Source organism: Lontra canadensis, unplaced genomic scaffold (assembly GCF_010015895.1).
Source record: "Lontra canadensis isolate GAN:19392208 unplaced genomic scaffold, GSC_riverotter_1.0 scaffold71, whole genome shotgun sequence".
Taxonomy (NCBI): Eukaryota; Metazoa; Chordata; class Mammalia; order Carnivora; family Mustelidae; genus Lontra; species Lontra canadensis.
In genome coordinates this window covers 2,515,154-2,538,203 of record NW_022631065.1, presented here as the reverse complement: position 1 = coordinate 2,538,203, position 23,050 = coordinate 2,515,154, and the positions used below count along the sequence as shown (strand labels likewise).

General features: G+C 41.3%; 1 protein-coding gene across 1 annotated transcript in view; it reads right to left on the bottom strand.

The window, feature by feature from the left end:
* Positions 1-18,771, bottom strand: part of SUCLG1 (succinate-CoA ligase GDP/ADP-forming subunit alpha) — a 32,441-nt gene extending 13,670 nt beyond the window's left edge. The window contains exons 1-3 of the mRNA XM_032880680.1: positions 18,639-18,771; positions 8,447-8,550; positions 2,819-2,935 (exon numbers count right to left, since the gene is read on the bottom strand). Coding sequence (XP_032736571.1) covers positions 2,819-2,935; positions 8,447-8,550; positions 18,639-18,735 — 318 coding nt within the window. The 5' untranslated portion in view covers positions 18,736-18,771. The remainder of the gene's footprint in view (positions 1-2,818; positions 2,936-8,446; positions 8,551-18,638) is intronic.
* Positions 18,772-23,050: the final 4,279 nt, after the last annotated feature.

Sequence of the window (23,050 nt, the reverse complement as noted above, 5' to 3'; positions counted from 1 at the left end):
TCAAGATGCTGTGGCCAAAAGACGGTAAATAACCTACACAAGATCACATAGCTAGGAAGTGAGTGGCAGAACCAAGATTCAGATCTAAGTATCTCTGATTCCAAAATGTCTGTTCTTTTCAGTGACAGCAGGCTGCCTCCCTATAAATGTTAAAATATAACTTAATCAAGATAGAAATCAAAACCTTTAGGAAGGTTGTGTCATGGGATTTTACAGTGGTAGAAATACTAAGCTATGGAGCATACAGGTACAACTAGAAGGGGCAGAAGTAAAAGACAGTGACTTGCAGAAGCATCCCTGAACGACTCCCCATTGCCCAGAGACCAAGGAGCTTTCTCTCTAACAGCTCTATTAAAAAGGGGGATCTTGACACTGACAGAAGAACAGAGTCACATCATCAACGAACGATGCCAGAGGTTAAAAATAATATTTAAACTCTATTCAACGTGGTAACAGAGAAGAGGGTACAAAAAAAAAAAAAAAGTAGGTTGGAAGCAAAAGGAGTCAGATCTTAAGCATGTAGGTATTTTTTTTGGAAAATATATCCTGCAGTCTTCTACATCTTAAGGCTACAAATACTACCAGAAGCTAACTCGACAATGGGGTCTGTGCTAACAAGCGATACTGGATTCAGAAAAGCTTTCTGAATCATTCAGAAAGCTTTTCGTAAGTGCTAAACAGGGGAGAAATATAGTATCTGTCAGAGAACTTACAAAATACTGCCAATGTCATATCCATTTGAGTCATGATAAATAATAAATGAGTTGCTCAGCAACAAAAACTTTCTTTAAAAGAAAGCAAAAAAGGCTCATGAAAAAGTCAAATCTACCTAGAGGAATTATGAAAACAGCTCTTTTCTGTATTTTGAGGTCATGAAGGCAGTCACAGGAAAACTTACGGGGTGTGGGGAAACACCCAAAAGTTAAAGCAAAAAGACTTTAAATGATTCTTTTACAGAACATACAATTTTAATTTTTTTTTACTCTTTAAAATACAGTACACTTAGAACATACATACACACATATAGTACACTCTATTTTCAAGTTTAAAGTAAAATGAAAATTCCACATTTGAATATTTGGGTTTTTTCCCACATTTTAGGATCAAGAATACTAATTAACTTCAATCCGAAGTTAGTATTCTAAAAAAGGTACTGAGTCTATAAATTTGTATTTTTAAAAAAAGTGATACTTTAAAACATGCCTTAAAACGATGTTTAAGAAGAGGGGGCGGGATACCTCTTTTATCATCAATACATCAGTCCCAAGTACCAAGTTTATTTCCTAGATTCTTTTTTATTACATAGGCAAGACTTTGTACCACAGTTTCTTTTATAATATGATTATTTTTCTATATATTCATGCAAGTGTAGAAAGAGAATGAAGGAATACACACGGAGCTTACACAAGCTCTCTAGAAAGGCAAAATCTGAGACAGGGAAAGCTCCATAAAATTTAACTTTACATATATTTATATCATCTAAGAATTTACATTAAGCACATTATTAATTTTGTAACACAATTAAATTTTGTTCAAAATACTTTAAAAAGTGGGGTGCCTGGGTGGCTCAGTGGGTTAAAACCTCTGCCTTCGGCTCAGGTCATGATCCCAGGGTCCTGGGATCGAGCCCCACATCGGGCTCTCTGCTCAGCAGGGAGCCTGCTGCCTCCTCTCTCTCTGCCTGCCTCTCTGCCTACTTGGATTTAAAAAAAAAAAAAAAATACTTTAAAAAGTACTAAGAGATCAGCAGTTTGGGGAAGAGGCTAGGGCTCTGTGACTTGTCTGCCTGACTTCACAGCTCAGTTTTTTTCAGGCAGAATCACCATCCTACTTACACTGAGCTGGGCTATCTGCCACTTCGCAGCTATGAACTACGGGCAGGACCCTTAACCTCTCTGAGTTTACAGTACCCTTGTCTTTAAAATGGGGAGAGGGATAACACCTGCACCTCAGGGGGTCATGGGGAGGCCTCAATGAAGCAATGTCTATGAAGCACCTGGCACAGGGCCTGGCACATAGTCTGTTCTCAGTCAGTGTTAGAGGCTGGATGCTGACATGTGCACTGCTAACATCCTGGAAATAGAAAGAGTAAGGAAAGGAGAAGAAGCCAAATGGAAGCCAAGCTACAGCACTTCTCTTCACAGCGGAACTATGCCCAACAAAAGGACACAGGTGAGGGGAAGGCATCCTGAGTCTGCGTGACTAAAGTAAACCCAGAGGTTTTTACTGGGATTCAAATTTCTTTACACTACTGGATTTTAAACTTTTTTTTTTTTTTAAGATTTTATTTAGTTATTTGACAGAGAGATCACAAGCAGGCAGAGAGGCAGGCAGAGAGACAAGAGGAAGCAGGCTCCCTGCTGAGCAGAGAGCCCGATGCGGGGCTCGATCCCAGGACTCCGAGATCATGACCTGAGCCGAAGGCAGCGGCTTAACCCACTGAGCCACCCAGGCACCCCTACATTACTGGATTTTAAAATCGCAAGTGACTCTCCCAGAAGGGACACAATTAAAATCTCTATTCAAAGTATGCTTGCTTTGGGGCACCTGGGTGGCTCAGTTATTAAGCGGCTGCCTTCAGCTTAGGTCATGATCCTGGAGACCTGGGATGAGTACAGAATCAGGCTGCCTGCTCAGCAGGAAGCCTGCTTCTCCTCCTTCCACTTCCCCTGCTTATGTTCCCTCTCTCCCAGCCTCTCTCTCTCTCTGTCACATAAATAAATAAAAGCTTAAAAAGAAAAAAATTAACCACAACAACAAAGTATGCTTGCTCTTATCCTGCTTTTCTTTGCTTAGCAAACTCAGTACCATTAATTACCTCCTTCACAGTATTAAAGACTGGTAAGCCCAGATGTGTCTGGCCTCCTTTCCCTGGTGTGGTTCCTCCAACCAACTGGGTGCCATAATCCAATGCCTGCTGGCTATGAAAGGTGCCCTATGGGGAAAAAACACAAGGCTCATGAGAAAAGACAGGCTGGGAAGCCGGAAGGCAATCTTTAGCAACCTGGAAGAGAAAAACAAATAGGTTAACTATTTCACAGAATGTGATAGATGCATACATCCAGCATTCTCAACAACTTGCTAAACCCAGCTTTGAACCTTGAAACAACACAATCCTCTGCAAAGCCAAAATAGGAGTTTTTGGTTTTGTTTTTTTTTTAAAGGAGGATCTTTTGGGGCACCTAGGTGGCTCAGTGGGTTAAGCCTCTGCCTTCGGCTCAGGTCATGATCTCAGGGTCCTAGGATCGAGCACCGCATCGGGCTCTCTGCTCAGGAGGGGGCCTGCCTCCCCTCTGCCTGCCTCTCTGCCTCCTTGTGATCTCTCTCTTACTCTGTTAAATAAATAAATAAAATCTTTAAAAAAATAAAAAATAAAGGAGGATCTTTTTCATTCCATCTTCAAATATGGCTGATGGTCAGAAACACCCATGTGTTTACTTAAAAATCCCTCCTTTTCACTGTTCCTCTGTCAAGTCCTGATGTCCTCACATCCACAGCTTAAAATCCATTGGCAGTCATTATAAATCCACAACAACCTTGGCTCTCTCTCACTTCAACTTCCACATCTGGCAAAACCACAATCTTGGTTAAATCCAGTCCCCTACCTACTCTAAGTAAGACTGCGCATGTGCAGCCAAGCAGAAGCTGGAGAGAAAACAGAACAGGATAACTGGTCTCACTTTAAATCAATGATCACTAACCTTAGGTGAGCTTTTAATGCTGCCCGGCCGATAGCCTGTAGCTTGCTATCCACCGCTCTCCCTCCTCAACCTCGGCTCTACAGACATTTGGTCACACGGATTGTTATGGGAGCTTGCTGTGTATGAGGTTGCTTGCTGTGTGTATGAGGTTTAGCAGCATCCCTAGCCCCTACTCAGTAGATCCCAGTACGATGCCTTCCTCTCCACCCCCACCAGCTGTTGTGACAACCCAAAATATCTCCACAAACTGAAAGATTATTTTTCACTAGGCTTCAAGGGCTCTACCTCCCCTGGTTTTCCTCTTCTTTTTCTCTCCTCAGACTTCTCTTTTTCATATAAATTTGTACCCTTGGTGATCTCATCCCCTATCAGGGCAGTAAACACCATTCATACGGCGACCCTTCACACACACACACACACCCCCATACCCAGCCTGGACCTTTGCCTTGAGCTCTAAACCCACACTGTCGACTGCCTATGTCACATCTCCACTTGGAGAACTAGCAGGCATCTCAAACTTGATGTGCCGAAAACCAAATTCCTAATCATTCCTCCCCACACTCCATCCCATCTTGGTTACTGACAATTCCACTCTTAACAGATGTTCAGAACAAAAACACTGAAGCTATCCTTGATTCTCTATCTCACATCAGGCACACTATTGCACTACCTTCAAAATATAACTGACAATGTCTCAATCCCTTCTACTGCTACCATGCTGGTCTAAGTCATCATCAACTCTTGACAGAATACTGCCCCTGGCTCCCTTTCATCTATTCTCAACACAGCAGCCAGAGTAATGCTGTTAAGACATAAGATCATATCATTCCTCTGATCATAACTGTCCAGGGGCTTTCCACTTCTTTCACACTAAAAGCCAAACTCCTTATACTGACTCCTAAGTCAATATTCAGCCTACATCCTCACATCAAAACTCCTTCTTAACTGCTTGGCCTCATTTACTGTTCTCCCACTGCTCATTTCACTCCAGTCATCCTGGTCTTATGACTTCCACACACAACAGGCACAGTCTTGCCTCCGGGCCTTGCTATCTCTTGCCTTGAATGCACTTCCCTTCATATCCACTGCTTTACTCCCACATTTCCCTTAGATCTTGACTAAGGTCAGGGTTCCCCTGACCACCTAACATAAAATTCCCCCTTCCCCATCCTGATCACACCTCTGCACACAGTCACACATCTCTACCTCTGGTTTACTTTTTCCGCAGCATTTATACTTTCTAATATACCACATAATTTTGTGGTATGCTCTGTTGGTTGATTTTGTTGGTATGTTTCTTTCCCTCCCACCACTAAAATATAAATTACACGAAGGAAGTGATTCTGTCTACTTTGTACACTGAGAGGTGGTACCTAACCCAACACATGACATATAGTAGACATTCAATAAGCAATTGTTGAAACTGAATGGCTACATGGTCATTCTATAGGGACCTCAAAATGCAAACCCAACTACTCAAGTTCTATTGAAGGCCTAATAGTTGGGGCTAAGAGGGACTTCAGAAATTTCCTGATTCAACTTCTCTGTTTTTCAAAACAGGAAACTTAGCCTCAAGCATGTTAACTAAGTTGTCTAAAGTTAATGATGGAGTTTTGAAAAGAACCACAAGCCAATGCTCTCTCTTTAAGTGGTGCTATTCAAAGTGTAATCTGTAGACCCCTGCTGATCTGCAATGAGATAAACACAAAAAGAAAGAGAATAAAAAATTACAAAAAACAAGGGAAAGAATAAAAAATGAAAAAATAAGAAGAGAAAAATTAAATTAATTAAAACAAAATAAAAGAGAATGTTTGCAAACTTTTATAGCAATATGATATTGCTACAACTTTTACTGTATTTTGCAAAAAATATTGATCTGCATTAGATTGGAAATTAAAAGCAAACAGACAACTGAACTGGTCTTTCACTCCAGACAGTTTGAGAAGCACTGCCCTAGATCACTACTTTGTTAGATAAATTCAAATGCACCAATTTTTTTAGTCCTAATATAACGGTAAACAAGGTAAACAAGGACATTTCCTGTTAGTAAGTTTATTTTCCTTTGTTTTCCTATCATCACCAGTTACGAACAAAGATACTTTCAGCAGCTCAAACCATCTTAAAGCCAATACAAGAAATTCCACCCACTGGAAGACTGCCTTATTGAAATCTACTCCAAAATACAAATATTCCTCATTCATATGGGGAACAATGTATACACTGAATAAAAGAACTAACAAGACAAAATGTAGATTTCTTATGAAGATAAACCCTAAATTTCAGACCTTACTGTTATCTCTATACTAATACAATCTTAACTCACAAATCTGAGACAAGTAAAACTCCCAATTAATTAAATTTAAAAACAGTGAATGAGAAACAATGTACTTGCAGGTAACTGAAAGACACTGAAACCAACCTTGGATTTCAGTATTTAGGCAAACCACCACTTAATTCAGGAAGCAGAAACACTTCCAAATATTGCTTATACCACGGGCAGTGGCTCTTTTTAAAAAAAAAAAAAAAAAAGATTTATTTATTTATTTGATGGAGCGAGAGAGATCACAAGTAGGCAGAGAGGCAGGCAGAGGGAGAGGGGGAAGCAGGCTCCCCGCTGAGCAGAGAGCCCAACGCAGGGCTCCATCCCAGGACCCTGAGATCATGACCTGAGCTGAAGGCAGAGGTTTAACCCACTGAGCCACCCAGGCGCCTCCGGGCAATGGCTCTTTTAAAAAAAGGTCAGAGGTTAAGATGTCACAGGATCATATAAAAGTTAGCAAACAAACAACACAACATATATAATAAACTTACGTGAGGAATTTGGATTAATCAAAACACTTGATTATATGCTAACACAATTAATATATAATAAAAAAGGGACTGAATATGATTTTAATTGGCAGAAGAATACAACGTACTTCAAATCTTAAATGAGCATCAATTTTCTTTAGAATATACAGATGTGGAAGTGATACTCATAAAATATATGGCTATCAAAATAATGAAACCAATTTTACCTATGAACAAAATTTCAAAGTTTTGGGTGTTCCTTTTTTTGTTGGTGTGGATTTTTTTTTTTTTTAAGATAGAAGAGGAACAGAAGAAGAAAAAGGTCCAGTTATTTCAGAAAAATAACACAGTATTATGTCCAATTACTTCAGAAAGAAGTAAAAAAGTGCAAGGACATTTTATATGAAACAACCTTCCAACCAAATTCATTAAAAAAACAAAAAAACAAAAAAAAACCCTTGTAGAATTTTAAAGCAATTTAAAAACATAAGTTACAGAAGTTTGGATATTTAGGTATTATCCTATAGATCAAAGTTTGGAAAACTATGGCCTAAAGGTCTAGCCTGCCACTGGTTTTAGAAACCGTTTTAATGGTACACAATCACCATTCACTGACATACTGTCTATGGCTGCTTTTGCTGCTACAGTGCTTTTGGGTCATTGATAGAGAATGGCCTACCAAGCCTAACATTTTCATCTGGTCCTTTTCCAGAATAAACTTGCACACTCCTGCTCTGCAAGGAGCAGAGAATGGATATACCCAAATACCACAGAATGGACATGAAAATTCTTTTTTTTTTTTAAGAGTATATTTATTTATTTGACAGAGATCACAAGTAGGCAGAGAGGCAGGCAGAGAGAGAGGGAAGCAGGCTCCCTGCTGAGCAGAGAGCCCGATGGGGGGCCGGTCCCAGGACCCTGAGACCATGACCTGAACTGAAGGCAGAGGCTTAACCCACTGAGCCACCCAGGTGCCCTGAAAATTCTTTTAATTACAGAAAAATCATTAACTTTTAAATCACACAAAAAAATCATGAACTGTTTTTATTTTGCCATGTCTTCTTTTAATAATGAAAGGGATACTCTGGGTTAAGGCTCATGGCTATCTTCTAATTGATTTGGTAGTATTCCTTTGTTTTAAAAAAAAATCCACATCTACTTTGGTGGAACTACAAATCTGTACAAATGTTTTAAAGGGTAACTTAGTGATAGCTATTAAAGTTCTAAATACACAGAACCTTGAGATTCAATTTTTCTTTTATGAATCTATTTTATAGATTATATATAAATGTAGCATATACATTATGGAGTAAAATGATAGGAAGGAGGGAAAGGACACTCTTATGTTGCATTTTATTGTGGAATCACATTGCAAATATATTTAGAACTTAGCAAATTCTATGATGTAAGCAGGGATAGGGAGAGACAATGAATATAAATGAATGAGAACAAATTAAAATACTTCAGGCAATTTTGCTTGCTAGTCCCCTCAAAGACCATTTGGCTAGAGAAAGTATAAGATGAGACAAGTCAGCGTACTGCTGCTTCTGTCTGTCTCTGTACCCATGCGCCTGTCTGGGCTGGAGCATTTCCCCACACCATCCTGTGTTTAACAGGACACAAGCCATTTACTTTACCTAGTTTTTAATTAAACAAATGGTAATGTACTCCAGAGCTGGAGGAAAACCAGTGGTATTAAACTTGCTGAAAGAGAGTATCTGAGTTTCCAACATAATGTGCTTGTAGGAAGGGATTTTCAAGATAAGTCTAAACACAATTTTCATCTTACAGGCTGACTATCTCACCAAACCCCCTCCTAAGATACAACTCCATCGCTGTACTCTATACTTTTCTGCAACAATCATATAACTTTTGTGATTATTAAAACAAACAGAAAATAGTTTAATGTTTCTGTATCTGTAATATGCATCTTTATAAAACATCTTGACACATACCTGCTTACCAGTGAAACCCTGGCAAATAACTTTCGTATTTTTATCAATATAGAGATGTTTCCGGGAAGCTACATAGGAACAATGCCGAATTCCATTCTGTTGCACTGAAAAGTAAAGAAAATATGACACATTATAATTTCTTCAAACTTTCGGACCATGAACTGAACTTAGTGACAAAAAAAAACCTCTCATACAGAGGTTACCTTGTGGTCATAGCAACTTCAGATTAGACACGAAGACTACAGAGAGAAACAAACAAACAAACAAACAAAAAACACCTTTCTATTTTCCAGAACACCCTCTTTACCAAGAACAATTTTGCAGCTTGTTCTAAATGTATAAAGAAAAGCTTAAGCTTATAACTGTCATTCCTCAGAAGGAAAACTGGGGCTCAAAGACAAATGACTCAAATTTAATCCAGGGATGGCAAACTAGGTATCACTTGTAGTAACTATGTTTGCTAAATAGCCACACCATTTGCCCATTTTACGCAACCCTTTTTTTTTTTTAAGTTTATTTACCTTCTTAGTAATCTCTACACCCAATATGGGACTCAAACTCGCAACCCCAAGATCAAGAGCTACATGCTCTTCTAACTAAGCCCACCAGGCACCCTTTACCCAACCTGTTTAAGCTCAACATCTGTATATAATACGTAAGCTAAGAGGTACACTTTGTTGGGAGAACTTGTAGGAACTATTCTGCAACTCATTCCCCAAAACAATATTAAATGTTAACATTAAGTATTAAGATTAAACCTTAAATCAAAGATAAGGCTTGTCTAATATGTAATCCAAAGTTACTTAATTTGATATCTTCTGATGTAAGACACCAGACCTTACATAAAGATGAGATAGGGAAAATAAAGTAAATAGATGAGGGGAAAAACATGTAATAAACATCTAACTTATCTTCAGCAACTTACCTCAACAAAAACTGAGAAATCTATGTATTCATACCAGCTCACAGTATTTCAACAGTCAGTAGAAAGTAGGGCATAGATGAATTTAAGTTGTGGGCTACTTTCTGACTACTTTTAAACATTCATTTTAGCTCCAACTTGCTGTCTGTGTGGCCCATCCCTGACCCTTTCAAAGTGTCAGGCCTTCCTCCTACCACTGAGGTAGCCCAGAAAAGCTAGCTCCAGAAAAGAACATCTCATCACGTATTTGTCCGTCGTCCATTCGAGCTTTCTATCTTGAATCACTGCCTCATGCCCTCCTAAATCCTCAGAACTTAGGTTCCATAACTGATTGTATCTGGCCCTCCAGGGATCTCTTGAGTTGTCTTCAACTCCCATGTTAATGTCAGCTTCTAACTCTGAATTTTGGAATGTCCTGCACCTCTAGGAAAGAGACAGGCCATGATTTTGCCCTTACCAAGGGGAAGAGGAGTGTTCTGTGTGCATACGGATCTGCTAGGTAACAGACAGCTGCCTTCTCAGACTAGATTATGCTGAATAGGGAGCCATGAGAGGGCACTCAGGGTCAAGTCCTGCCACAGTAGGCACAGCTAAGCACCTGAACCCTGGCACAGCAGACACTACAAAGGGAATTTATGGAGTCAGGGCCCACCCCAGCCAGTGCTGTCACTTAAGGCTCATTCTTGCCTGTGGCTCCCACTTCTCCCAGCTAGAGACCCACAATCACTATACTTGTGGAAGTATTTCTGCCGCTATTCCTGGCAGAATCTGTTCCACCAGTCCTTCCTATTCCTGGAATCTTCAACACATGGTCCATCTATCAGAAGTTTTCGGACAGGATAGCAGATTTGATTATAAGATCCAATTTTAAGATATCTGGAGCCCACACTTGCTAAAAGGAAACCCTTGCTTTTTGAAGGTAAAGTTGGGCCTCCACAAGTATTCTTATACTCAGTCTTAAGAAAGGATCAATCAGTTCATCTCTCCCACAGAGGCAGGGGTGGCCTGGTCACCCTGAGAAAAAGCAGGTCTGCCTACATCCATAAAGCATGACTCAATAGCAGAACTAAAGATCACTCTCTTCTCCTACTCCTACTCCAGGCCTACCGGATCAACCCTGTGGAGCTCAGGGCTTCACAACCTAAGATGTCTAGTGCCCATAAAAACTGCATCAGGAAATGTGATGACTAGCAATTCACCTTCCAGTTTCCTAGCCCTTTGGTACTGCTCAGACTGTGCAGTGACCCTGACATTCTAAACCTTTGGGAAGCCGACTAGGGAGACTTGCCGTGTGCATGTGTGTGCGCATGTGCATGTGATCTCCCATCTATAGCTGCAGTAAGCTGGAATTAATACCCTCTCATTACTTTGGGCCAAACCCAAAATCTATATTCAAACATAAGAAATTCCTGATCATATTTGGGCCTGACAAGAGATCTATATGCTGCCAGACCAGGTATCACTGATACTGAAATGAGAGGTTGCTAGAATAGTCAAGCACATATTCCAGTTTCTGGAGTTGTCATCAATCATTTATTCCATCAGCTATCGGGGAACACCTATGCCAAACCACAAAGCCAAGTATCAAGGATAAAGTGTTGAATAAGAGAGTCTCAGCCCTCAAGGAACTCACAATCCACCTGAACTGATATAAAACAGGCCAAAAGCGCACAGTATGAAAAGTACTGTGGTAGGAATAAGCCTTGGACATTTGGGGCATATACACTCTGGGACACCTGGGTGGCTCAGTCAGTGTAGCATCTGCCTTCAGCTCAGGTCATGATCTCAGGGCCCTGGAATCAAGCCCCTCATTGGGCTCCCCCCCAGTGGAGTGTTTGCTTCTCCATCCCTCTCTTTCTTTGTCCCTCCCCCACTCCTGTGCATTCTCTCTCTCTTCTAATAAATAAATAAAATCTTTAAGAAAAAAATGTCCTCTGAAAACCCAAAGGAAAACCTGAGGCGCCCCCAGCAAGCCATGATGGTACTCTATAATCACCACAAATGCTCTTTTAATCCCAGAAACTCGCCCCACACCTGACGAACGTGCCTTAGCCCTGAATCTTTTTTTTTTTAATGGCCCTTTGTGGGTTTTGTTTTGTTCTTTTTTTTTTAAGAATTTATTTATTTGACAGAGAGAGATCATAAGTAGGCAGAGAGGCAGACAGAGAGAGAGAGGAGGAAGCAGGCTCCCCACTGAGCAGAGAGCCTGATGCAGGACTCGATTCCAGGACCCTGAGATCATGACCTGAGCAGAAGGCAGAGGCTTAACCCACTGAGCCACCCAGGCACCCCAGCCCTGAATCTTAAACCAAGCGCACTCTCCCAGCTACCACGACTGTGAGGAAGGAAGACCTAAACCCCACAGACTGGCTGTAGTACACTGTAATTCTCCTCACCTTAATTTCTGCGCCTCTACAGCTCTGAGATAGAAATAATGCAAAATGTGCTTACATTCCAAGTCGAAGCCACCAAATTCTAAGTTACTTGCATCATTCTCCTCATTCTTCCCTACTTTATAATATCCAAAATCCATAATCACAGGTTGCAGGCTCCCCATGAAAGCAACCTGTCCTCAACCCCACCCCTGCACCTCTTCACCTTCCCTCCCACAAACCCCCCCATCCCGTTCTCTTTTTTTTTTTTTTTTAAGATTTTATTTATTTATTTGACAAACAGATCAGAAGTAGGCAGAGGCAGGCAGACAGAGGGGCGGGGAAGGGAGGCAGGCTCCCTGCTGAGCAGAAAGCCTGATGCGGGGCTCAAGCCCAGAACCCTGAACCCTGCTAGCGAAGGCAAAGGCTTTAACCCACTGAGCCACCCAGGAGCCCCGCCCAGCTCTCTTTCAAGTGGGCTGGTAGAGCACAAGCTCCTAGCTGCTGTAAACATTAAATCTGTCAGACCAGCTCTTTGCATTTTCTTTCCCCACTTGATTTTCTCCCCACCCAAACCAAATGCCCTAAGTAATGAAAAATAGCCTCTTCCACTTCCACTGAAGAATGCAAACTGATTTACAGTGCAAATCTTCAATCGTCTGTCTACCGCTAAAAGATGCTCAAACTACCAAGTATCTAGAATAAATTATTCCATAAAGTTAAAATCAAGAACATAGGGCATACAATAGTGGTCAAACCATCTTGCAAATATCTCTCATATTTCAATGACAGAGTCAATGTACTCAACATCTCCCTGAGATCTCACATCTCCCTGAGATCTCACTGGCATTAATTCATATAAGTTCACATTTAAATAAAACACTGGAAAAAAAAAAACTGAACAGTGAGGAATCCTTAAATCTTCACATGACATTCCTGACTCGTGACTATAATGAGGGGTGTTTAAGGGATCTGAGATTAAGAAGAATGGAACCTGCAAACACTTCCATGTGGTATATAGCACTTATGCCACACGCCGTTAAGTGGGCGGATGCGCACATTTTGTTACTTCCTTTACTGCATTACTTCTAAGAAAATTATTTAAGGTTAAATTTAGTTCACGATTATTTCAAGTATCATCTATATACTCTAGAACTTCTAACTGTAAATGGCATGACTATAAGGCCCATGTCTTGAACACCATGGTGTCTCCCATATGGTACAGTGACTTACAGAGTTGGAGTACAAGAAATGATTCACTGAATCTCAGGACAGTCTATAAAAAACACACTTATAACAGCAGAATGTCGTAAGTTCCATCTCTTTTTTCCCCACTTAGGAGAAAAACCTACCGCCATTTTTGGATCATAGGCTTCCCTGAAATTATTGTGAAGATTGTACAGAAGTCCAGCCCTAAATGCTATTAGCAGTCCTCAAAGCTCTTAGCTTAATCCAGTACAAACTTCATACTAACATTTTTTTAAAAAAACAAATAAAATCCAGAAGCACTTATGTAACACAACTGGACTATTTCACAGTAGGAGAGTTAAGGCAGTAACAGACCAGGAAGAGTCTTTTCATAATATATAACAGACAAGGAAATAACTTGGGCAACAGGGAGCACCACCAAGGTAGAGCCCAAAGCCTTACAGAAAAACAGAATAAAGGTCATGAACAAGAAACAAAACTAAACACAGACAAATGATAAATCAACAGGCGATGAGATCTCTAACTTAACTATTGTTAAGAAAATGGGCATTTTAAATTAAATATTAGGGCAGCGGGAAGGCCTGAGGCTGGACACCAGGAAGAATTTCCCAGTGATGAAGGCTGTAGCTGCCACACCTTGGGTCACCTCCAGGGAATGTGGTGGTGTCACCTTCTCTTCAAGTTCTTAGAAATCAAGGCCTAACCCTGGGACTGTATCCGGGAGCATCTGAGAACTGCTCTGAAGAATCAGACAGGCCTGGGCCTGAGTTTTCACTCTGCTCCTCACCAACCACTGACCTGAGACAGATCTTTTGATCTCCCTTAACCTCAGTTTTCCCATCTATAAATGGAGTAGCTGCCCATAACAGCACCACTATTCTGTGATTGATATGAGATGATGATTGGGTAAATTGGGTAGCAAAGTAGCTGGTATGCTCCCAATATTGGATGCACATCCTACATGAACACAAAGGTAAACTATTTCCTAAAAAGAGAGAACATATGATTCATATTTTAAAATAAGTCCAACGCTGGGGCACCTGGGTGGTTCAGTCAGTTAAGCATCTAACTCTTGATTTCCGTTCAATCAAATCTCAGGGTTGTGAGATGGAGTCCCATGTCCGGCTCTGCGCTGAGCATGGAGCCTGCTTAAAATTCCTTCTCCTTTTCCCTTTGCTCCTCCCCTCCTTCTCTCTCTCACCCTCTCCCTCTAAAAAAAAAAAAAAAAAAAAAAAAATCCAATGATTTATTCTATATATCTCCTCATGCATATCCTATGTTTATCAATAACTATATTAATCCATGTCTACATGTAGTGTGTACAGACATACTTGTAAATTTTTACCATAACAAACATTTTTAAAGGAGCAGCCTCACTGTAAAAAAAAAAAATGGGGATAGTAATACTATGTACCTCATAGGCAACAGGAGAATTAAATGAGTTTATAATATAAAAAGCACACAGAACAATGCCTAGGGTACGGGGAGTGCTATTTCATTATTAGCTCTCTATCATCATTATGATTACCAATGCAGAATGAAAAGACCATACTGCTTCGAGGTGTTCTTTTTGCCAAGCTATCTGCCCGGTACTAGGAATTCAGGAGCAAACGAGATGGACTCAGGTCCTACCCACATGAAGCATCCTACCCTGTAAGACAGCTAAACAGTAAACAAAGAAAAGCAAAACTACAGAAGTTGCAAACTGTAACAAAGGCTATGAGAGAAACAGGCTGAGTAATGTGAGAGACATGTGCCTTCAAGAAGGGTGACAAATTTGTATCCGTTAGCCACATGCTGAGTCCTCTTCCCCAAAGAGAGTAACCACAGCATTTAGAAGATGGCTGTGGGATGCATGACGGGAGGTCGGGCCAGAGAGCACATGCGCAGATGTGACTCAAACCATAGCCTTGTATGATCAGGACCACGCTCCCAACCAATAATCTGAATCTCTGTTCATGAAAATACTCCTCTTCCAAAGTCACCTCGCAAACTGTGTCCTTGTGTCCATGCATGCACGCATCAATAAACGGTTATTCATTAATTACATATATTAGATATACATAATATATATAGACCATCGCGGTTCTTACCTATAGAACCTTATAGCAGAGTAACTCAGCAGCCACTTACTCCCAAACCCCAGACAATCCACTGTTCAAATGCAAAATTATATATTCATTTAATATTTACTTACAAATTAAGCTAAGTTGGCCAAAAGTGCCATATTTCATCAAATCTAAAATACCACTTAAGTACTAATAAATACTAGCAAGAAAGAAAAAATGCTGCCAATTTACTGTAGAAACCATCAATTATAAGAAATATCCAATTTTAGGGGCGCCTGGGTGGCTCAGTGGGTTAAAGCCTCTGCCTTCGGCTCAGGTCATGATCCCAGGGTCCTGGAATCGAGCCCCACATCGGGCTCTCTGCTCAGCAAGGAGCCTGCTTCCTCCTCTCTCTCTCTGTCTGCCTCTCTGCCTACTTATAATCTCTGTCTGTCAAATAAATAAATAAACAAATCAATCTTAAAAAAAAAAAAAGAAATATCCAATTTTAGAAATGTTACAAAGAAAAAAAATGGGTCAATAGCAACATTCCTGTCCTCCGGTAAAATGAAATTGTTCTCCTATGCTTACAAAAATTATTTTGAACACCCCCAATTATGTTTCTACAGAAGAATGAGTTTGAGGTGAGAAAGTCAAATTGCTTTCTCATGGTTCCACTGGAACATTCAGATCAAGACTATTTTGTATTTCTGAAACAGAGATTTGGCCCTTAGATGCAACAGCAACAGACAGTAGTACCAGAAACATCACCGTTGAGGGTCCCTTTTGCCCAACTACACTTCTAAATGCCTGATTTCAAAAGTGGCCTACACAGCTTGACAAACACACGGAAAAGGCAGATGGTAACTTTGAGCAGGGTAGTCACCCCAACAAAACAAGGTGGCCAAAAAGGAAAAAAAGAACTAAAAAAAAAAAGAAAGACCAGAACTTCAGAAAAAGAGACTCACAGTATCACACAGCACATACTAGTAGAAAGGACACTGCAGAGTCAGAAGACCAGAGCTCTAATACCCAATCTGATATTGGCCAGGAAACTTTCTGGGTTTATTTTCTCATTTGCCAAACAGATATGAGACCAGCATATGAGACCAGCTGGATGGTAAGGTTCACTTTCTGACATTAAAACACCATAACTTGGGGCGCCTGGGTGGCTCAGTTGGTTCAGCAACTGCCTTCGGCTCAGGTCATGATCCCGGACTTCCAGGATTGAGTCCCGCATCAGGCTCCCAGCTCCTTGGGGAGTCTGCTTCTCCCTCTGACCTTCTCCTCTCTCATGCTCTCTCTCACTCATTCTCCCTCAAATAAATAAATACAATCTTTAAAAAAACAAAACAAAACATAACTTGGAGGCTCAAAAATACTGGCTCTTATTCTCCACTTACAAGACCTAATTTATAGGAATTCCTGGCTTATGTTTATTTATTTATTTTTTTTTTTGGTTTTTTATTCCCTGTCCCCAGCTTATGTTTGAAATGAGCTTGCCTAGCTTTATATTTCTTGAAAAGCTTTACTATCTCAACTTCAAGTGTGCTTATAAAATCCTTAAACTTTCTCGTGGAAGAAATCTTCCTTATTTTTCATTTTATTTTCTCTCCCTACTTCAACTGGACTCTCCCTTTTCTCATAAACTATAAAACTGGTTTGGTTTGGTTTTCAGAAACTATAAAACTGGTTTTGTAAACTATAAAACCAAGCCAAATTTTGACTCCAAAATTTCTAAACATTCCAACAGGGCTCTTTAAGACATCTACAGATGTTTGAGTTTTGTTCTTGTTTTTCGTTTTCCCTAACTCAAATCAATATTGCAACACTTGTGACCTTTAGCACAAATGTACCATCAACTGAAACTTAAGAAAACAGAGGAAACAAAATTTGCTAGCCATCTTCAGGTCTATTACTAATCTTAGAGCCTAAATAATTTGTGACCACCCTTTAAAAAAGTTTATAAGGTGATACTGTTGTGGCTGTTTTTCTAGTGGGAGTGGAAATGGGATTAAACATGTGGCATGAGAAACAGAAGATTTCGAGGATTTAGAGGTTTTTCTGCATTAAACACTATAGTCTTGCATAAATACAGGAGATAACTTGGTTCAGATCTCAGACCTCTCCAACCCTTAATAACAGATTAATCACATGAGTAGGATACACTCCAGCAACAGAAAGCTAAACTAGATGATCCTTTAAGGTCTCGTGGTCCTGACAGTCTAGGAAAAAAGAACTTCCAGCTCTGTGAGAAAAGGACCGCTAAGGGCAGATTAAAGATCCTGATTCTTTAGACACTTTGCTAGACTCTCCTCCTACTAAGACAGCAGATCTATCTGAGGCTAGGATTCTTCAGAAAATCTGATAAGCAGGACCCCAGGCGAGAATGACCTGGCTGTAACTAATCCCTTTTCCCCTTCTGCCTAGGACACCTTCAACAGTCCTTTAATTATACAATAAGAATCTTGAGAAAACTTTCCCAAATAAACCCAATTTTTCCTACTTGCCAAAGTTATCTAGCCAGAGGTCTGTCCTCATGTTGTCGAGTTAAGTAAGTGCAACTACTGAGTGCATACTTATCCTGGCACACTTTTGGAATGTGATCTTCTCAAGAAATGAATTAAATCTGTCCAATATTCAGTACAAACAGAATTAGGAGTAAAGTGTAAGAAAGGAAGAAAGAAAACTAACTTTAGTTGAGTGTGTATTACATCCCATGTGCCTTATGTAAATTGTTTCAACTATTCTGTACAGTGAACCCGGATTATCCTGTACTGCACCCTTTCTAAGATGTGCATTTTTTTCACTTTTTAACATCTCTTAAATCTGGAAGCATCTGACAACTAATGGCTGGTCACGATTAAGAAAAGTCCCAGGGTTATTACACAGACTGTAAGGGGTTAGCCAGACTTCAAATGTGATTTGGTTTGATTCCAAAGTCTCTTTCTATACAGCTTACCTAACACAGAGACTTTGAACATAGCAAGAATTTTTAACAGTCAGCGTTATTCAAAAACTAGCAACTTTGGGTATTAAGTTTTCAGGGATTGAGGCGTTCACACCGCCTGATGGAGACACTGCAAACAGTTGGTTAAAGTCCCAGCCAACCCTAAACTTCTAGGAGTATTCTGGGCTATGCTCACTCTAGGGTGCAGAACCCACCTTTCTGCTTAGTCTACAATTTGCAGGGGAAAACAAAAACAAAAACTAAGGGACAGCCTCACCCTCTTCTCCCAATGTGCTACTAAGACATTCCTCCTCCTACCCCTCAATCCAGACACTCACTCTCTCAGCTGAGTTAATCCTGGACCACCTCACCTCTCACTCCCAAATAGGGACAGTCTAGACGCCGCCCCCATCCGGCCATTCATCATCGCGGGGGGCAGAGCATGCCCCCAAGTCTACAGGGCTCCCACACCCGAATCTTGGCTCGGCCACGCCACTTAACCCAGGTGCCCAGGTCATGTCCCACCCTACAAATCCGGTGGTCCCCGGCTTGGGGCCGCACTCTCGCGCCTCCCAGGCCCCCACCGAGCTCCGGCCCCAGAGGGCCCAGCCGCGGCCTGGACCAGGATGTTGGGCCCGGCGAGGCCAGGAACTCGCGGAGGCCTGGAAGAGAGAGTCTCGGCTGGACTCACGGAGGAAGGAGCGCGACAGAAGGCGGGCGGCAGCCATGCCACTGCTGCCAGAAGCCATGGTCGCGGTGACAGCGACAGCAGCAGGAGCTGCGGTCATCCACCAATGACACTCCCAAGCCCCCGAGGACCTGGCAGGGGCCGAGGCTCCAAGAGGAAATGGGTGGCCATAGCAGTCGCCTGAATGAATTTCCCGCCACAGAGACCTCTTCGCCGAACATTAGAGATCGCACGTGGAGGGGGAAAAAGGTATCTGAACGACGAAGTGGACGATAACTCGGCCGTTCCCCGGAAATGTGGCTATGATCTAACATTAATTACAACGGCAGCTTCGGGAAAACCCCACGCGAGGCCCGTCAGCGCTTAAGCATTATGGGAAATGTAGGTTGGTGGCTTCCCCCTGGTTGTAGTTTAAGTGGAGGCTTGCGGGAGGCGGAGCGAGCCGCAAAGCCGGTCCTCAGGCCGCGGGGATGGGGTGGCAAGAGGAATTAGGAAGTCGCGGCGAGATGGGAAGAGCAGTGCAGAACTCTCCGTGTTTCTAAACCAATCTGCTCTTCCATTTAGCTCGGCTGGCATGTGGAGAGGCTAATACTGCTTACCGGCCCCCGCTGTGAGGACCTGGAAGAATTACCGACGGTAACAGTGCGTTCGTGCTATTATCCCGGCGAAGGTAAGACGTGATGAGAAAGACCAAAAGCAACCTTACTGACACTTAATTTCTTGGAATAAGGATCTTTTGGTTAAACAAGCTATGATACAGCTTTTAAGTAGCACTAAATGAATGAGTGACTTTTTCCTGGGATCTTGGAGGACTGAAGTTACAGATCAAATATGACTGCTCCCTGTTTAAACCAATGGTCACTGCTGTAAGAGCTTTAGAAGGAGCCTCAGAGTCCCAGAAGTCAAAGGGTAAACACGAGGTAAAGTAATCCATCTCCCTGCCTCCAACCATGTTGCTGAGATTCCTCATCATTTTCATCAGTGGAATTACGATTCTAATTGACTGAATTAGTAATTATAATTTACACTGAGCTGTTTGATGTATGAATGGGATTACCCAATGGAGATTGCCCAATATTTCTTCTATGACCCAGATATTGTCAGCGCCGGCTTGGACTTGACTACTCACAAATCCCTCCTTCATCTAATGTATTGTGTCCTTGCAATCATTTATTTAAATACTATCAGTGGCTTCCCCATGGGCCCAGTATGAAGACTCATTTTCAATAGCAAAGTTCTTCCTGAGCCTTCACGTGATAAGTCATATTTTCAGTTTTAGTTAATTGGTAAAATGTGTGATGACAAAAAATGTAATTTCTGGTATGATTTTAACACATTTTTATTTCCACAAGAACAGGGATTTTAGCTTGTTTGGTACACTGATGTATCCCCACCTGGCACAAAAAGAGAACTCCTTTGTTGAGCATTATTTGTTAAAGTGATAGATAAGAAATAGCATATACATCTGTTTATTGAATCCACACACAGTGTTTGATAGGCCTAAGGGTATTTCGATTACTCACAATAACTATACTTCCACCGTAATTCTGTAGCTCGTTGGTGGGAGACAATTGCAGTAGATGCTAATTGTACTACTCATTTTTATACGCAGGTTGATTTTGAAGTCAAACAGATCTGGATTCAAATTCCAATTCTGATGTCGGCCTATGGGACCTATGGGTCTCAGGTTTTCTCACTGAGATGGGCATGAAAATCCCTATATCATAATAGTGTTGTGAGTAGTTAATGAATTAATATGTAAAATTCTTTGTATCTTATAAACGTTCAGTAAAATGGTAGTTATTAAAGATAAGAACTTTCTTTACGTGGCAGGATGTTATTTTGAAGTTTTTAGCGATATGAGTAACCAGATGTGAACTAGGACATTTCCATTTGTAACAAAACTTTGGCTAAGGCCCCAAAGCTGAGGGCAACAGGCCATTAGAACTCTACATTGTAAGGTGGGCAGCCTAGGAGCTAGCCCCCTCCAGATTTTAATAAGAGCAGGTCAAACTTGTCTTTGAATTCTCACACTCATACTCTAACAGCTCAAATAAGCAAAAGACTGGAATTCATTGAACGAGGGAATGCTGAGTCATGAGTTGTCCCCGAATGTTCCCCTCTCCCCTCACTCCCAGAAAAGTTGGTGGCAGAGGCTCCTGACAAAAAGGACTGGCATTAAATCTGGGCTAAATCCCTGCAGAACCCAGAAATCCATGAGCCTACCCTCAGTGTCCCAGAGCAGATATAGTCAGAGTGCTCAGGAAAACTTGAGTTTGGATTTCAGACCTACATGTAAAGACTAATGCCTGTCTCCTGCCTGGAGAACTCAAGGCAGGAGGCTGGCTGAAGCAACCCTTGTTTGTAGAAAGGGCATTGTTTGGTATGGCAGGATGTGTAATAATCCCATGGGTAAAATTGATTCCAAAGAAAGAAAGCTGAGCTTCCCTCTAAGGATCCTCTGCTGCTGCAAGGAACTATAGCATAAAAGACCATGAAAGATCCCCCAGGGACAGGAGGGAGACAATGGTGGGGGAGGGTTTACAAGAGATCAGCCAAAGAGCACATAACTCTTCAGGATACTATGCAGATGGAATTTCCTACACAGGGTGGGGAGGTAAGGAGCCACTGAAATACCCACAAAGAGCCAGCATTTCAGAGTGTAAGGACCAAAGGGAACCTCCAATTGCACCGATTTAAGAGATTTTATTTTTTTTTTTAATTTTTTTTTAAAGTTTTTTTTTTTTAATATTTATTTATTTGTCAGAGCGAGCACAGGCAAACAGAGTAGCAGGCAAAGGCAGATGGAGAAGCAGGCTCCCGCTGAGCAAGGAGCCCGATGTGGGACTCGATCCCAGGACACTGGGATCATGACCTGAGCCGAAGGCAGCAGCTTAACCAACTGAGCCACCCAGGCGTCCCCGATTTAAGAGATTTTATCCAAAGCTTACCCGTCCACTGCTGGAGCCAAGAGCAAGAGAAGTGAAGATGAGGAAGAGTAAAAGGAGAAAACAGACCTTGACTCCTTCCCAGCTGCAGGTTGTGGAGCCATGCCAGTCTTCAGAACGTGTAAGGAGCTTTGAAATAGGTATAAGATTTAGATTTTGAATTGGACTGAACAAGGACTTAGAAATAATGATTTTTAAAGTGGGCTATTTTTCCAATGAATAAAAAATCAAAAGTTACAAAAAAATTTATATAGTAAAAAGTCTTCCTTCTACCTTCCTTCTACCATCCAGTTCTCCATGGGTGAAATCCATATTACCCAATTTCTTGTGTAACTTCCAGATCTATTTTGCACATATGCACGCATACATCCATCCTCTCACTCCCCCACTTCACCCTTCTATGTTGCTACTAATGTGGGAGGAAAAGAGGACAATTGGGACTCAAGAACAAGGCTGGTGGGGGAGTCAGGAGACCAGCAGTCAGGACAGTTAGTGTCTATGCTTACTACCCCAGGGCAGTGTCTTTTTCTGCTTAATTTAACCTGAAGTGGTCTCCGCTCTTTGCAACCAAGAATCTTGACAGATCTGAGCTAAGGAAAGAGGTTCTATCTACTGGAACAAAGTCTCTCCTTTGCGTTGTTTTTAAGGAAAAAAATCAGCTATAGTCACTGATGTTTATAATCCAATCAGACCAGAAAGAGAATCTGACCAAGACTCTGGTAGATTCTCTACCTGATAAACAAAATACGTTTGTATTTTTTTTTTATATATATGTACAAGAGGAGTTATAGTTCTGTATTTTACCTTCATTTTATTCTGAGCCCCCATTCTGCCAGGATTTCAAATCCATCCCCTTTCACCAGAGTTTTACCTAAATTTGGATTTCTGCTGGGGTAAGGTGAATGAAGTAGAAGAAGCATTTGATCCTCCATCTATACGTGCATCCTTCTATCTTGTTCTCCGCTACTGCTATATCATGCCTTCCCCCTACTTGCAGCATTCCTTTTGGTCTGGCTCTATCAGCCGTCTATGGGCTCTTCTCAGATACATGAGAACCACTCAGCCCTCTTGTTCCATGTGGAACCACAGCAAATATCCGTGCTTGCCTGGGCACACTATTTAGCAGAATTTTATAACCAGTCGGCTTGCTTTCTCTCTCTGCCTCTCCATCTATCTCTTTCTCTCTTTGTTGGGGGCAGCAAGTTCCTGAATTATGGACCAAGTTATCTCCCCACCCCCCAAATTCATATTTTGAAGTCCTAACCCCCAGTTTGACTATATTTAGAGTAAGCAAATAATTAGGATTAAATCAAGTAAGTTATACCAATATTATTAGTGTTCTTCTAAAAAGAAATACCAAAGAGTTCTTTCTTTCCACCATGTGAGGACATAGTGAGAAAGCAGCCATCTGCAAGCCAGCAGAACTCTTACCAGGAAACAAATTAGCCAGCACCTTGATCTTGGACT